The sequence below is a fragment of the Molothrus ater genome, chromosome Z, assembly GCF_012460135.2.
Source record: "Molothrus ater isolate BHLD 08-10-18 breed brown headed cowbird chromosome Z, BPBGC_Mater_1.1, whole genome shotgun sequence".
Classification (NCBI taxonomy): Eukaryota; Metazoa; Chordata; class Aves; order Passeriformes; family Icteridae; genus Molothrus; species Molothrus ater.
The window spans coordinates 20,972,081-20,987,782 of record NC_050511.2 but is presented as its reverse complement, the minus strand read 5'-3'; the positions used below and the strand labels follow the sequence as shown (position 1 = coordinate 20,987,782).

Sequence of the window (15,702 nt, the reverse complement as noted above, 5' to 3'; positions counted from 1 at the left end):
TGAGAATGTTGACTCCATGTTCAGAAGGCTTGATTTATTATTTTATGATATATATATTACATTATAACTATACTACAAAGAAATAGAAGGACAGGTTTTGTCTCTCAGAAGGCTAGCTAAGAATAAAATAGAAAAGAATGATAACAAAGGCAGCTGGCTCGGACAGAGAGTCCAAGCTATCTGGCCTGTGGTTGGCCATTAATTGTAAACATTCAAAATGGCCAGACACACCTGATGCATTCCACAACAGCAGATAACCATTGTTTACATTTTGTTTCTGAGGCCTCAGCTTCTCAGAAGAGAGAAAATCCTAAGAAAAGATTTTCACAAAAAGATGTCTGCGACACGATGGTAGCAGCAACTTTTGTGGAAATATATTTGGTTATTATGCATCATATCTCGATTCATAAATGAAGTTACCATAACTGTAAACTCCCAAGTCTTTTATGAGTGCAGTGGTGTTAGGTGAACATAAACTGCCATGTTCAATTTTACTGTTTATAGAGTACATTTAACTAAGCAGCATAGTAACAGGACCCTGTTGAACCACTTTCACTACAGCTTGAGAAGTTGTCTCAGCTTTCAGTGTGAGCCTACTGTTTGTGAACAGAGAAAAATTCATGAGTGATGTTTGGAGGCTGTCTTGGGCAAAGTGATCACAAAAGGAGGTTTCCATTCTTGGAGAAGTAAGGATACGGGTCAGCAGCTCTGCCACCTTGGACTGTCAGAGGGCAGACTAGGGCCTCTTTGGGAAACTAATTGAGAGAGTCCTGTTGGAGGTAGTCCTTAAGGAAGAGTCCAGGAAGGCAGAAGGAAATCCTAGCAAGAGGTGCAGGAGCAGGGTCTACCCAGGTGCTGAAAGATGAGTTGGTGAGAAGGGACGTCAGCCTGGCTCAACAGAGAGCTCCAGTTAGAACAGGCAGAGAAAAATTTTATAACCTCTGGAAGAAAGGACAGGTAACTGATCAGGACTACAAGGGTGCCATGAGGTTATGCAGGGAGAAAATCAGAAGGGCCAAAGCCCGGCTAGAACTTGACCTGAATACTGGTGAAAAAGACATCAAAAATGTTTTTGCAAATACATCAGCAACAAAATGGCCACTGAGAATCTCCATCCTTACTGTATGCAGAAGGAAACAGTAACAAAGGATAAAGCAAAAGCTTAATGCTTTTTTTGTTTCAGTTTTTAACAGTAAGCCCAGTTATCCTCAGAGTATCAAGTCCCCTGGAGTGGAAGACAGGGATGAGGAGCAAAATGAAGTACTCATAATTCACAAAGAAATGGCTAGTACTTGTAGACCACTTAGCTTCAAGTCTGTGGGACCAGATGGGATCCACCAAGATTACTGATGAAACTGGTTGGAAGAGCCTTAAATAATTTTAAGGCACCAAGAAGACACTTCAAATCATTTACCAACAGTCCTGGTTGATGGGGGAGGTGACTACAAATTGGCAAATGTAATACCTATCTACAAGAAGGTGCCACAGGCTGGGGCAGAGTGGCTGGAAAGGACGGGGGTGCTGGTGACAGCAGCTGAACATGAGCCAGGCTGTGCCCAGGTGGCCAAGAAGGCCAATGGCATCCTGGCCTGGATCAGCAATGCTGCGGCCAGCAGGGCCAAGGCAGGGATTGGCCCCCTGTGCTGGGCACTGCTGAGGCCACACCCTGAATCCTGTGCTGTTCTGAGCCTCTCAATTCAGAAGGGACATTGAGGTGCTGGTGAAGGGTCTGGAGGACATGTCCTGTGAGGAGCAGCTGAGAAGCAAAGGAGGCTCAGGGGAGACCTTATCAATCTCTACAACTGCTTAAAAGGAAGATGTAGCCAGGTGGGTGTTGGCCTCTTTTCCCAGCTAACTAATGACAGGACAAGAGGAAATGGCCTCAGATTACCATTGAATATTAGGAAAAATTTCATCACTGAAATTGAGTCAGGTATTGGAATAGAGCACCCACTGAACCACTGAAGTGGTGGAGTCACCATTCCTGGAAGTGTTCAAAAAACATGTGGATGTCATACCTGGGGACATGGTTTAATGGTAAAGATGGTGATGTTGCTGGGTTAATGTTTGACTTACTGACCTTACCAGGTTTTTTCAGCCTTAATGATGCCTTGATTTTGTTCTATAACTCCATCAGAAACAGCTGATGCAAAGTTTAGTTCAGTTTAAAATAAATTAAGTATTTAAGTAGAAGCAGTAATGGTTGTAGGATGTTGGCTAAAAATGAAGCCAGAAAAAAAGATTGGCTAGGCTAAAATAAAGAGAAAGCAAACATTAAAGAAAAAAAATCACTGGAAAAACCAAACAAATAGCAAAGGACTATAGACACTGGCATTTTAAGAGTTGGTAATTGCTCTTGGGGAGAGACGTGTACACAACTATTTTTAAAGAATAGAGGTAGGTTACATTGTTTGCTTTTCATAGCCAACAGTACAGTAACTTAATCAAATTTTTGATACACGTATAAAGGATTGAGAAGTATACTCAACTTAGTATTCAACTTTCCCTTTTTCAAAGATTTCAGTACCATGATACAGATTAATTAAATAGGAAAGATGCAAATAAACATGAAAAAGTTACAAGCACTGTCCTGGGACATGGTGGGAGTTTTTATCTTTAATTTTGCATAGAAGAGATGCAAGAAAGACAGTAAGCTTTGTAAGAAACATGTAGATGTTTTTACTTTAAAATACAAATTTACCAGAAATACTGAATTACGGCACTTTAGGTACATTAAAAATAGTAGAACTGGTAATTGCTCTATCCTGGTATTTGCCAAATCTAGGAACTATCAAAAATGTTTGTTCTTCCTAGGTCTCTCTCTGGATCCCGCATGCTCAGTTTTTTTTCTGCTTAAGCTGGAACCTTCAATGCCTGCCTTACTTCACTGTTATATTAATGATGCTGATATCCTCATAGGGTTTGTCAGTTTTGGGATTGACTTTGACATTTGAGATTCTCTGAACAACTTCCATTCCTTTAGTCACCCGTCCAAACACACTGTGCTTGTTGTCGAGCCACGGCTGTTTGAAAGCACAGGAGAAAAAGAAAAGCATATTAAAATAGAAAGCAGCATGTAGGTTAGGTACCAAACCAAAAATAAAGTGTACATGGACACATTTTGTATGTCCAGACTATGGAACCTAACACCCTGTAAATATTAGCATGCAAGGAAATACTAGAATGCAGCTAACACTGCTTTCTTAAAGTACTACAGCAGTCATGTTCTACCAGTGCAGTAGTATTGTATAGTTCATTTTAAAGTGCATTCTCAGTTCACAGAAATGTTTCAGTCTCTCTGTTTCATGTTATTTTCACAGAGGAATTTTAAGTGCCAGTACAGAATACTACCCAATTCAATACTCAGACAGTATGCCCAATTTGAATATAGGCCCTCATACAATTTAATAAACCTCAGAACTATGGTACTTTGAAGTGCTATAAGAATGCAGTTTTTATAAGCGTTACTCTTAAGGATTTGGTTTCTATATCTTAGATTCACATATCAAAATTTTTATTGTTGGCTCTGAATTTATACACAGATCAAATGAAATTTTTAAACCTGAACACTGGCTTCCTGGTAGAGCTACAATCAGACACCATTAGAGAGACATCCTGGCACCATATCCAAACCCCAAACAATCTAAGCAATACCTAGATTTCCATCAAGTTTAAACCACTATTATTAACATAAGATACTCTAGTAATACATAATTGCAAACATGCCTAGGAATTTTATACCACCCTCACTCCACTTAAAGGCAAAAGGCCTCTTGATCACAAGTGATGGAAAAGTATTTCTATCTTGTAAGTGACAGTTTCAGTGACACCTATACACTACACATCATGTGTATCATTTATTTGTAAAGTAAATACTAATGTCCTCCTTTTTTCATGAGAAAAAAGTTGATTTTTTACTATCTAGGTAGCCTCTCAGGCCTTAAATTGAGCTTTTAGTATTACTTACAGTAGGGACTACTGTTATAAAAAACTGGGATCCATTGGTATTTGGTCCTGCATTAGCCATGCTGAGTGTATATGGTCTGTCATGTCGTAAAGTTGAATGAAACTCGTCTTCAAATTCTCCTCCCCAAATACTTTCACCTCCCATTCCTGTACCAGTTGGGTCACCAGTTTGAATCATGAAACCCTGCACAGAAATTATAAGTTATCACATTACTGCATAGAATACATAACCATAGGTGTTACATACTAGGTGACATTTTTTCAAACTTACTTCAAACATATCCACAAAATGTGTTAAAATGTTGTGTGAAAGGGAGAATGCATTTAAGGCTTTTTTAAGTGTCTAACAAGTACTTGAGAAAAAGCAAGGTTACTCACTATGCCTGCCAATGAAGGACAGAAATCTGACTGTCTCTACCTTTTGCAAATTCTTAGGCTCTGTCACTTGATTCTGGTGTGACAGAAATAAAAAGCCTTACAAGAAAGGTCTTCTGACATGAAGCAAAGTTTTAATTCAAGCAGGATAGCAGGATTCATCTTTCAATTTTCAGTTTTCTGCTACCTTATCAGTTGCAGAACAGCTACTACAACTTTAGTAAGTGCTAAAGCTGTTTAGAACATCAGAGCTGTTCAGAATTATAAGGAATTCTAAACGTACTCCAACAACCCTGTGTGCGAAAGGGAAATGGAAGTGTTAACAGAGGACTGACCACCAGAGTACATTACGTAAATTAACAAAAAATTAACATGTTACAAGTTACCTTGATGATACGGTGAATTATGTGTCCATTGTAGTAACCATTCCTGCTGTGCACACAGAAGTTTTCCACTGTTTTAGGGCACCTAAAATCATGTAACAGAAAACACAATAATATTTGTCTGGTGACAGAGCCATAAAGATTTCAGCTGGGACTAAGACCCCCTTGTGCTGTGCAATGTTTCAGGATTCTGTAGGAAGGGATTTAGCCAACTAAGGAAAAAACAAATCTCCAACTCCTCAAACCTAAGCTTAAAAAGAGCTGAAAGCAAAAAGCTTGAGAATTACAAAGCTGTGTGATTACACAGAAAGGCAGCAGCTGTGTTGATAGCACAGGGATGTTTTAGCTGTTGCTGAGCAGGGCTTATGCACTGTTGAGGCCTTTTCTGCTCCTAATCCCACTCTGCCAGTGAGAAGGCTGGAGCTGTAGGAGTTGAGAAGAGACCTAGCTGAGACAGCTGAACCCAGCCGACCACAGGGATGCTCCATTGCACATATGGCATTATGTTCAGCACATAAAAGCTGAGGGAAAAAGCAGGGGACATGCAGAGTAATGGTGATTTGCCTTCTGAAGTACCCACTCCATGTGAGGGAGACCTGTTTTCTTGGAGATAGTAGAACATCTGCCTGTCCAGGTTCCCTATTTTGCTTTGCTTGGGTGCATGCCTTTTGCTTTCCCTATTAAACTGTCTGTACCTCAACTCACAAGTGTTTTCACTCTTACTCTTCCAGTGCTCTCCCATTCCACCAAGGGAGATATGAGCAAGTGGTTCTGGGGGGCTTAGTTGCTGGCTGGGGTTAAACCATGAGAGCCAGAAACCAAATCTGTCTCCTGAAGGCCTAGTTCAAGGCACCACTGACTATAGGTTCCCTAGTTTTCTATCTGCACTCCCAATATGGAGAAAATGGCCAAGTTGAGTCCACAGCTGTAGAGTTACTCTAGTCTAACTGTGAAAATGAGTATTAGCTTGGGTTTTAGTGACACTCCAAGCTATCTTGTGAAAAAGAGCACCAATGTCATAACTAATGGAACAGACTAGATTATAGTCCCAGCTCTTGCTGAGCAGTACAGAGTCATTCACAACTTTATTTCACAATGAAATGACCGAAGAATTCAAAGATGTGCAGAGCCATATTCTATATGCTCTTCTTTAAAGTTTTAATCACACCAAAGAGATTTTAATTTAAAGCTCAGCTGGGAGAAAATACTACAATAAGAAAGGACAAACCTAACAATGGACGAACCAACCCTAGTAATGCTCTATTTAAAACTGCATATAGAACATTGCAGTGAAGCACCTTGCAATACTGTGCATGCAAATATGACACATTAGTATGACAATTTTAAAAAAGAATTAATGTAGCTTGACCTGTCACTTGCTGACAAGAGCTGTACCATTACTACAACCTATATGCTATAATTATAAATTCCAGAAACTAGAGCCAGATGCAAGGAAACACTGGTGAAGACTGCAGTAAAAGTCTGGTAGCCCTAGAGGGTAGAATTGAGGTTGACCTACCTGTGCTTAAGACCAAAGATGAAGATATTTTTGGAGAAGCATGGAGTACATCAACATAATTAAGGTTTCTATGTATAGCGATATATTATATAAATTTCCTGTTAAATAACAGAATATTTGCAATTTTTGCATCACGAAGGAGAGAAAAGGACATACTGATTTTAGCAATTGTTACGCAAAAAACTTTTCAATTCTATGCCTGGTTTTGGATATACACAACACTAGTATTATATGCTGGTATAAATATGGCTTTTAAAAATGGCTTTTAAAGGAGCTGCAATAACAAAGTGTAGTACACTGGCCACATTCAGAAGTTGAAACTACTATTTTTCTGGCTCGGACAGACCTGCTGCCAAATCTGCTGCTGCTGCCAACATCATCTTTCTTTTTCAAGATCTATGCAAACAGCACTGCCTTACAATACAGAGCTTACACAGAAGAGTATCATTATCTGTTCAAGAACAAAAGTTAAGAAAGGAAAACCCTCCCTGAATCAATAACTAAATAAACCCAAATACAATTCCAAAAACTCCTGTGCCCCAGACTATTTTTACCCTACTTTATTTTTGTTTGTTAAGAGTCACATTCCTCCCTTAGCATATTAAGAAACTGTCAGGAAACAAAAACAGTAGAAAAAGGGAAAGAAAATAAATAATTCTTTCTAGCATGAGATAAGTCTTGGACACTGCAACCACAAGGGACAGAAGAAAGCAACAAAACCAAAAAACCCAGAAAATACATACTCAACAGGAAAAAGCTTGATATGAATATCTCCCATGCTTGTGTGGATGATGGCACTGTCTGACACTCTTTTGGGACCTTCTGCCTGAGTGGCTGCCATGACCTCTTCTTTAGAAGGTTTCTCATTAAATACATCTCTGTCAGAATCTGCACTCTTCGTGTCTTCTGGTTCACGTTTAGTAAACTGAAGCATAAAAGAAAAGAAGGTTAACTGCTTTTTTCTTTTTTCCTCTTAAAATACACAGTGCCCTGCACCCAACACGTCAATGTCATTATTCAACCTGCTGAACACCCAATTCAATTTGAAATGTACAAAGATAATTCATAAACAGTCTATCCTTGGACTGCTGTGTTATGTTGCCAGCATTTCCACAGTCACAAATTCCAGTAAAACTACATGCAAATCCAAATAACTTTTAATAATCTGTTATCTTTAAACTTTTCCCTTTACAACAAGAGTCTGCACTAGTTCAGCATCTTTTCTTTAAAATGAGGTGGAGAATACCAGGCTGTTTTGCTATACTAAAACGAAATTGGCAGGTTTTATGCCAAAAGGATTAGCTGTGCTTTGCAGTTGCACTACAAAGTTAAAATAAATCATCCTATTCCAATACTGCATTAATATAAAGCTATAGAGACCCAGCAAATTTAAGGCATAACAGACAGTCCAAACTCTAACCTCTATGGCTATGACCTCTCAAATCAGCTACTAACCACTCTGAAATTGTTTGTTTGGTTCCATCTCACCTAAAAACCCAACTGTGAACAGGAAGATGACTCCTTTCTTGGTTGCTTATAGTGTCCTTAGTGTTACCAAGTCCTGATTCTCGTCTGAAATTTTTTTCTATTATATTTTTTTATGCATACAGTTGCTTATTGTTTCTTTATAAAATCTGGTTAGTTTTTTAAGTGCTCTTACTTAGGTTCTTCAACAAGAACAAAAGGATATCATCTTCTGGGGGGAATAAAAATTTATGAAAAAATCACAGCTGTTTCTAGTTAATGTACAGATAGTTCAAGATAAAAATTCTAAATATACTTGCAATATAAAGAGACTCCTTTGTAAAAGCTGAATTTACAACTACAGAAACCACTAGAAAGGTGCAAAGAGAAAAACAAAAAATAGCGTATAGAAATCAATACAAGAATGGAGCTATTTAAATAGAAACGCCACACACCATGTAAAACCTGTTTTTTTTAAAAGCTGTGCAGATTACTGTTGGATCTGCCTGAATATTCTGGAGAACAGGATTTTCAGATGCCTTCATCTCTATAGTGATCGCTGCACGATGTTTCTTTGCTACTCCTTGGAACAAAGCTAGTTGCATCATTCTGATGTTCTCTTGTTTTCCCAAGATACGAATACACCTGAAATACAAGATGTAAAGAGGTGTAATGTTCAGCTGCTCACAGTCAGAAAATATCTTCTTTCTGACTGTTAGATTCAGAGCAAAACTTCAAAATCCTCTCAAAATAATTATTTACTAATAATTTTTATGATATTTCCCTATTTAAATTTGGTATCTTAATTTACCAGTCAGCCTCCTTATGCAACAAAAATCCCAACTAAATGATCCACCTTTACTTTACATTTATGTTATCCCATCTAGTTAGACAGAGATTAATTAATTACACATTTTTAATACATGTGCTTGCTATCTGTCTAAGCTGTAATCTCCAATGGCTCCTTACAAAGAATGGGAGCCTTACAGTGTAAGGTAAGGCTCTCAAATAACAACAAAAAAAGATTAGACACCTCCATAGTCATATCAAGTTTTACATACACTCTAAATTTGACTGAATAAAGACTTTAAAACAGAAGTTTATCTCTATGTGTGTCACTGGAACTTACCTGTTAGTCTCTACATTTATGACCTTAATGCCTAACATAGTTCCATAGAGAACGAAGTGTCCAGTTTCATCAAAAATTATATTAATTAATCTTACTGCATCCACTTTCTCCAGCTCACGCTCAACTGCCATACGCCGCCCAAACTCCATGTCAGGCAGTTGTTGTCTCATCTGTTGAAGTTCAGTAAACATCTACAAAAAAAAAAACAACTCAGCACTACTATAATAACATATTTTAAACTTTTTTTCCAGTAAAACACTGATTCACATGATTAGAAAATACTGAATTCAAGTGAGATTACTCCATTCAAATGTAACTGAATGATTTAGATAAATACAAGGAATACTCTCTTTATTTTACTGATACAACAGGCATGTTGTAGGACTAGGCTTAAGCATGTGAAAGTGTGCAGTTGTCTATCAAATTCCTTAGAAGATGAAAAATTTAATTCATTATCATGTTGTCACTTCCAATGGGCTTTTTCCACCATCTTCCACAATTGCTTTATAGTTAAGTGTAATCTAGCAGCATGAAAACAGAAAGGAAAATCAACAACTCTGTTTCAGTATGTACGTAACATAACCAGTAAGAATTCATTTTGGGGCAAAGCAATCTAAGAGACAAGCAAGAGAACACCTCTTGGTGAGAGAAGGCCTTTTTTGCAAGAAAAATATGGGAAGGAAGCTTGCCTTTAGAAATAAATTATAGCTTAGGTGAATGTGCTGGCAAACAAATGCACGTAAATAGAGAAAACATTTCAAGAAGGAGAAATAAGACAAAACTCACACTCAGAGATTCATCAAAGACTCTCATGAGCTTTCCCGTCAGAAAACGAAAAATTCTAACTTTTCTGTCAGACCCAAGAGTGGCCATTTTCTTGCCATCAGGTGAAAAACTTATACTGGATGGGTAAGCCTTGCATTTAGCAAATTCATATAGATCAGTATCCGTTTTATACTCCCAGTTCACATTCTTGGGAAATTTATATTCATGAGGAGTACCGGTCCAGTACTCGATCATTCCGGACTTGTCCGAAGACACAACTGCTTTGTAGACAGGGTTCAGGCGTATCTGAGTAAGAGGGGACATGTGGAGTTTATCAAAAACGTGAAGTGGCTGGTTATTTCCTCGTCCATCATATATGAATATTTTCCCTGTGCTTTTCTCAGATGTTGCAACAGAAGATATAGCATCTCCAGGGCAATATACCCATTCACACTGGCCAGGGTGGTAGCTGCAACAAAGAGCAGAAAGAAAAAAAAAATTTAAAATAAAGTAGGAATGGTTTTAATTATGTAAGAGTCAAATTATGCTGTAAACTTGAAATCAAACACCAGAAGCAAATTTTAAACTTCATTTACTAGTTTTGCTAATACATATCTTGCTAATATGCAGCATGTTACAGGCAAGTTTTACCAAGAAATACCATTCAGCGGAAGACTACCAATTTCTGTTCCTTCCATATTGTTTTGTAAAGAGGCTGTGATAGTCCAAGTAGAAAGTGGGTAAAAAGGATTAATTTGGACAGAAATTCAGATAAAAAGCCCAAATGGCATTAATATATGTAAGTCAATACCATTCCTCCTCCATCTTTTAAGTGAGTAATGACTCAGTAGTATTGAAGACAACTGCGCCCCTGCCATACACTTTTGCAAAAGTTTAACTAGATCTTGCCAGAAAAAAAAACACAAACCCACAAAATCTCCAAGAAGTGATACAAACCAAAGTAAGACAATCCCCCTATATTCAATAAGGGTTGTGAGTGCATTTAAGAAGGAACTCATTTGCAACTTGCAAAAATCTACAAATCAGATAAGTCAGAGATATAGTCAATAATATAAGTTATGTCTGTTTTAAAGTCTGTAAGCAAAGATTCTGAAAACTAGAACTCAAACTAAATTGCAAACGTCAAAACAATTATACAATCTCCAGAGGAAACACGTTTAGTATCCTTTCACAAACTGAACTAACGGATGCTGATGGACTGATGATATTCTGACACTATGACAAGACACCAGTAATTTGGATTTTCAATTTCTGTCTGTAAAGAAAAACAAATACTTTGTCTCAAATTCACTAGGAAGAACAGGATCAAATAAATATGAAGCCTCTGCAGAAATAGGCAACGTTTTCCAGATGACAGATGGAAGCATAAAGCAGAGAACTAAAGATTTGCAGAGAGCCATGGTCTATAGATTAGTTATAGAACTGGAAAGCTCTGAAGAATAGGAGCGCTTTTTTGAATATAATTTTCTTTTTTCTATAATTTTACAAATTTTGTAATAACAGTGCAGGACTACGTCAAAAATAACAGCAAAACCAAAAAGCTTAAGCCTAACTGGAATTTTTCCAGAACAGAGAAGAGAGAATCAGTTCCTACAGGTGAAGTACATTATCTGGAGGATGACACTAAAACTGTAACAAACAAAGCAGATAGCATATGCTTTTATTACATGTTCTTTGTAAAAGCTTCTTTCCCTGACTTTATACTTCTATTCAGTTTCAAAACTAAGCAATACATCATGGTGTGGGACTTGTTTTTCTCCAGTATTGCTATAATTCCAGTAACATCCATTCCTGTTTCTCCCAGATCCTTTAGGTACATATTGTGTAACTATAAGACTAAAGAAAAAAACAATATTGCTTCTAGCAGAAAAACGAAATTGTATCCCTATGACAACAAATGAGACAATACAGGCAGGCCAAATCCCTTCCCTAATGGAACTACTAATAGACTGTAATTTTTAAACTCAGTGCCAAACAACAGAAAGAAATTATGCCTAGCTAAATATTTGAAGAAACCCCACATCTTTGTGCATAATACGTAACACTGAGGAAGCTCCTTTTCTACTCCTCTCTGCAAGTGCTGCAGTAGTAATTTTTTCTATTCAGTCAGGCAGTTTCCAGCCATTGGATTCATTTCAGATGCAGGTTTACTCAACTTCATATGACTGAGGCATGGAGGAAAGGGAAGAACTCAAGAACCCCAAATTACTGACTTATCTCTTAGCAAAACAACCCCCACTGATAATCTCAAAAGAACACTTCTGAGAAATAAGTAACTTACCCAAGCTTCAGCATGTTAATCATGTCAAAGTTGACTACATCAAACACCTTCATCGCTTTGTCATCTCCAACAGAACAGAATAATGCCCCCTCTGAACTAACAGCAATACTCTCAATAACACCTGTGAATTAATTTAAGATACTATTAAAAAATAGGAAAGGACATCCTTCATTCTAGTATTACATAGGGAAAACCTACAGAGGCTTAAACCTGTTTCCCAACTGTTTTGTCACCTTTTCCATTTAAAACTCTACCTGAATTCAATTAGATATCTAAAAAAATAAAATTCACAAAACAACACTTGAGGGCCTATCAGTATTTAGACTCAGGTATGTGATAATCAGCAATTTACGAAAAACATAGTAAAATATTATAATGGCAGTAAGTTTAGTTTAAAATGTTGATTTTAGAAAATTGGGAACATTATGATGGGGTAAATATCATGTGCTCCTCAGCTGGCATCTCTCAACAGGGTAAAAGCAGCAGAACTCTACAGATTATTGCACCCATGATACTCAAAACTCCTCTGCAACTGAGCCTTCTCAACAAAGTTCTCACAATGCTGATTTTTCACATGGTAGGTTTTGTTCACACCTTTTGCTTCTATATATAATAAGAAGTCGATAGTTAACATCAAAACCAGACTTTAGTATTTCTTGTCACTCTAAAAGGAAACCATGCTTTTACTGCCTATTATTAAATATTTTTCTTACTGTAACATTCTGCCTATCAAACTGCATCTTTTTGCTTCAGGCATATCATAGTTTCTAATACTGTTGAGAATATAATTTTCTGTCCAGCCTATTTAGTGCTTAGCATAGTGTTGAAAACCTTTGTGTACTTATTAGCTCAGAAAATTGGGTTAAAGTTTCTCTTAATTGCAATTCTTCTGATAATTACAACAATAAGGCAGAATTTACTCTACAGTTACAGTATTCCAGATGAAAATAACTGCTTTTTTTCCACACTGCAAGGGGCAAAAAAGACTGAGGTATCCTTATTTAAAGCAACATATTTTTAAACTTCTCTGGATTTTATGAACATTTTTGTATATCTTGTTCACTTATGTCCCAGATATTCTCCCACAATCAGGCACAAGGCAATGCAGAGGCTTCATTTTTCATGTTTCATTTTCATCCTATCCCTGCTACAGCTTGGGAGCAAAATGTAATGGAACAGAGGAATAAAAGGAATATTGGTAGATATCATTTAATCTCTGACTGCACTAAAGGAACCCCAGAATCTCTCTCTATTTGCACTCTCTCTTCAAACAACAAAGAGAAAGGGAGAGGAAAAAGTAAAGTCCTTTAGATAAGAAAGAGCAACTTCTCACCCAAGTGACTTCGGAAGTGCTTAACAAACTCAATCCCTTCTTCTATTTTCTTCCAGAATTTTACATGTCCATCATGACTGGCTGTTATGATAAAATCTGTCCTACAATTAGAAAAGAAATAAAATAAAGAAAACAAATGCACACACTATGCACCTTCCCACTGGTCAGTAATTTTCACTAGAATTAACACTGTGCAGAGAATGAAATCTCAATAAATTACTGTGACTGTCTGTCTGAATGGGTACTATTCAGATAGACTGTCACAGTAATTTATTGAGTACTCCTGGAAAAACAAAACAGGTACTCCTGGAAAAACAAAACAGGTATTTTAGTGCATTCTGGATTAATCTATGAGAAGTCAAACTGAAACAAAATATAACACTAACCTTTTTGAATATATAAATATAACTCCTACTTTAAGTCTGGTTTCATGGTAGTTACAATGTGTGTGTGTGTGTGATCTCTGCAATTCTGGCGAACGGTATTTTTTCAGAGGGAGTAAGTTATTACTTACTCCTGTATTTCCCGCATATTTTAACAAGGATTTTAAGACCTTCCTTTAGCCTATAAAAAAATTGTTTCTTGCTTCTAGGTAAGCAAGATATAACTTATTTTTTTAAAAAAACCCACCATCCTTTAAAAAACTACCTCAGGACACTGTAACTTTCTGTTATAAAACTTCTACAGTGAAAACGTTTTAGCCTACACAAAAATACACCCCAGACAAAGAAATACAATGGAGAACAAAAATACTTACTTTGTACATGCCACGTGTGTAATAACATCTCTGTGCATGTAACTGCGTTCATACATTGAAGCTGACGGAAGATTTTCAAGATAAACGTGTTCGAATTCAAGAACTACACAGAATGGAAAGAAAAGTCAGGATTTTTTTTTCACTAAGTTACATCTACATTTCATTCTCTTTTACTTATCCTTTTATTGGTTACTCATGTTTAGTCTACATTTTGTTCTCTTTTCCTTATTCTTTTATTGCTTATTCATGTTTAGTCAAAACATGCAGGATTTTGTGCAAACATAATTAAAGGACTTTTAGGTCTGGCTTTGCACTCAGACCTAGACATTTTCTGTGGACTAAAGCCACTCATATGCTGCTTTAACTCATATTGCTCCTCCCTCTTAAAGCAACTGTTACAGTAACTGTTTTACTGTTTCAAAAGGAAACAACATCAAACAACAGCTTTTAAATTACTGCCAGAAAACAGAAGGTCATCTGAACCTCATTTCATTCTAAAACCACACGTATCCCTGTTTTAATCAACATAAAAATATCTTGTATTTTTACAAGATTTGTGATCCCACATAGGTCCTGTAGTCTAAATTTTAAGTGCTGGTATCCACCTATTTCATTGTTTAATTGGCTAACCTAAAATAATCTGATTTTGAGTTTTGTTTCTGATCTTTAGATCCTACATGTTAACACCTGTGCAACGGTATTTTTTACCGAACTTTCATGTTTTCATCTGATGATCATTGTTTTTTTTACTTAAAGAAAACTTTAAGTGATACCCAGAGAGCTGGAAGCTGCTGCACACATCAACACCACATGCCAAAACACAGCCTAGAGGCTTCTCCTGCTGCTGCAGCTTAGGGTGGTGATCGGAAAGACGGATTAACTCTACAACAATAAACAGCACAGCTTCAGCCTGCACAGCAGCAGGGCTCTTAGCCTTAAGGTGTTCTCCAGAGGAAGCAAAGGTCTTAGAGTCATAGAATGTTAAGGGGCTAGAATTAGCCTTAAATACGATCTAGTCCCAAGCCCCCTCCTACTAGACGAAGCTGCTCCAAGCCTTATTCAGCCTGGTTTTGAACACTGCCAGGGTTGGAGCACCCAAAAAAATCACTGGGCAACCTGTGCCAGTACCTCACAGTAAAGAATTTTTTTCTTATAGCTAACCTGAATTTTCCTTTTTTCAGTTTGCACCAACTAGTCTTGATGCTATCACTGCAGTTCCTGTCGAAGAGTCCATCTCCAGCTTCCTTCTAAGTCCCTTCAGGTACTGGAAGGTTGCTATGAGGTCTCCACGTAACTTCCTCTTCTGCAGGCTGAACGGCCACAAGTTTCTCAGCACCAGGCACCCCCGCCCAGTAATTCCGCATCTGAAGGTTTCCCCCAGTGTGCTCATTTTACATACGAGACACAGCTTCAGGAGCCGGCTCCCGACAGCTGCCCTCACCCCGTGGCTATTCCCGCCCGGCGTGGCCTGGAGGCGATCCCACCGCCCCGACCGCAGAGGGGGCAGAGCTTCACTCCTCCCCTTACCTCTCCTTTTCTTCGCCTGCGCGGCCTCCCCCGGGAGCGGCCCGACCCAGCGTTCCTCCTCATCCTCCTCGTCCGCTGCCGCCGAATCCCCGGCGCCCGCCTCCACCTCAGGTGGCTTTCGCTTGCGCTCCGGCTCAGAGGACGCCATGGCGCTGACGTCACTGCCCCGCGCCGGGCGCTAT

General features: G+C 38.0%; 1 protein-coding gene across 1 annotated transcript; it reads right to left on the bottom strand.

The window, feature by feature from the left end:
- Nucleotides 1-2,654: 2,654 nt before the first annotated feature.
- PPWD1 (peptidylprolyl isomerase domain and WD repeat containing 1) lies at nucleotides 2,655-15,668 on the bottom strand. The gene is made up of 11 exons (XM_036403684.2): nucleotides 15,521-15,668; nucleotides 13,994-14,096; nucleotides 13,237-13,337; nucleotides 11,904-12,024; nucleotides 9,623-10,070; nucleotides 8,837-9,027; nucleotides 8,163-8,352; nucleotides 6,987-7,168; nucleotides 4,728-4,809; nucleotides 3,968-4,150; nucleotides 2,655-3,023 (listed from the first exon to the last, which is right to left on the bottom strand). Exons 1-11 carry the CDS (start codon nucleotides 15,666-15,668, stop codon nucleotides 2,880-2,882), a joined length of 1,893 nt encoding a protein of 630 aa, XP_036259577.1. The 3' UTR covers nucleotides 2,655-2,879.
- Nucleotides 15,669-15,702: the final 34 nt, after the last annotated feature.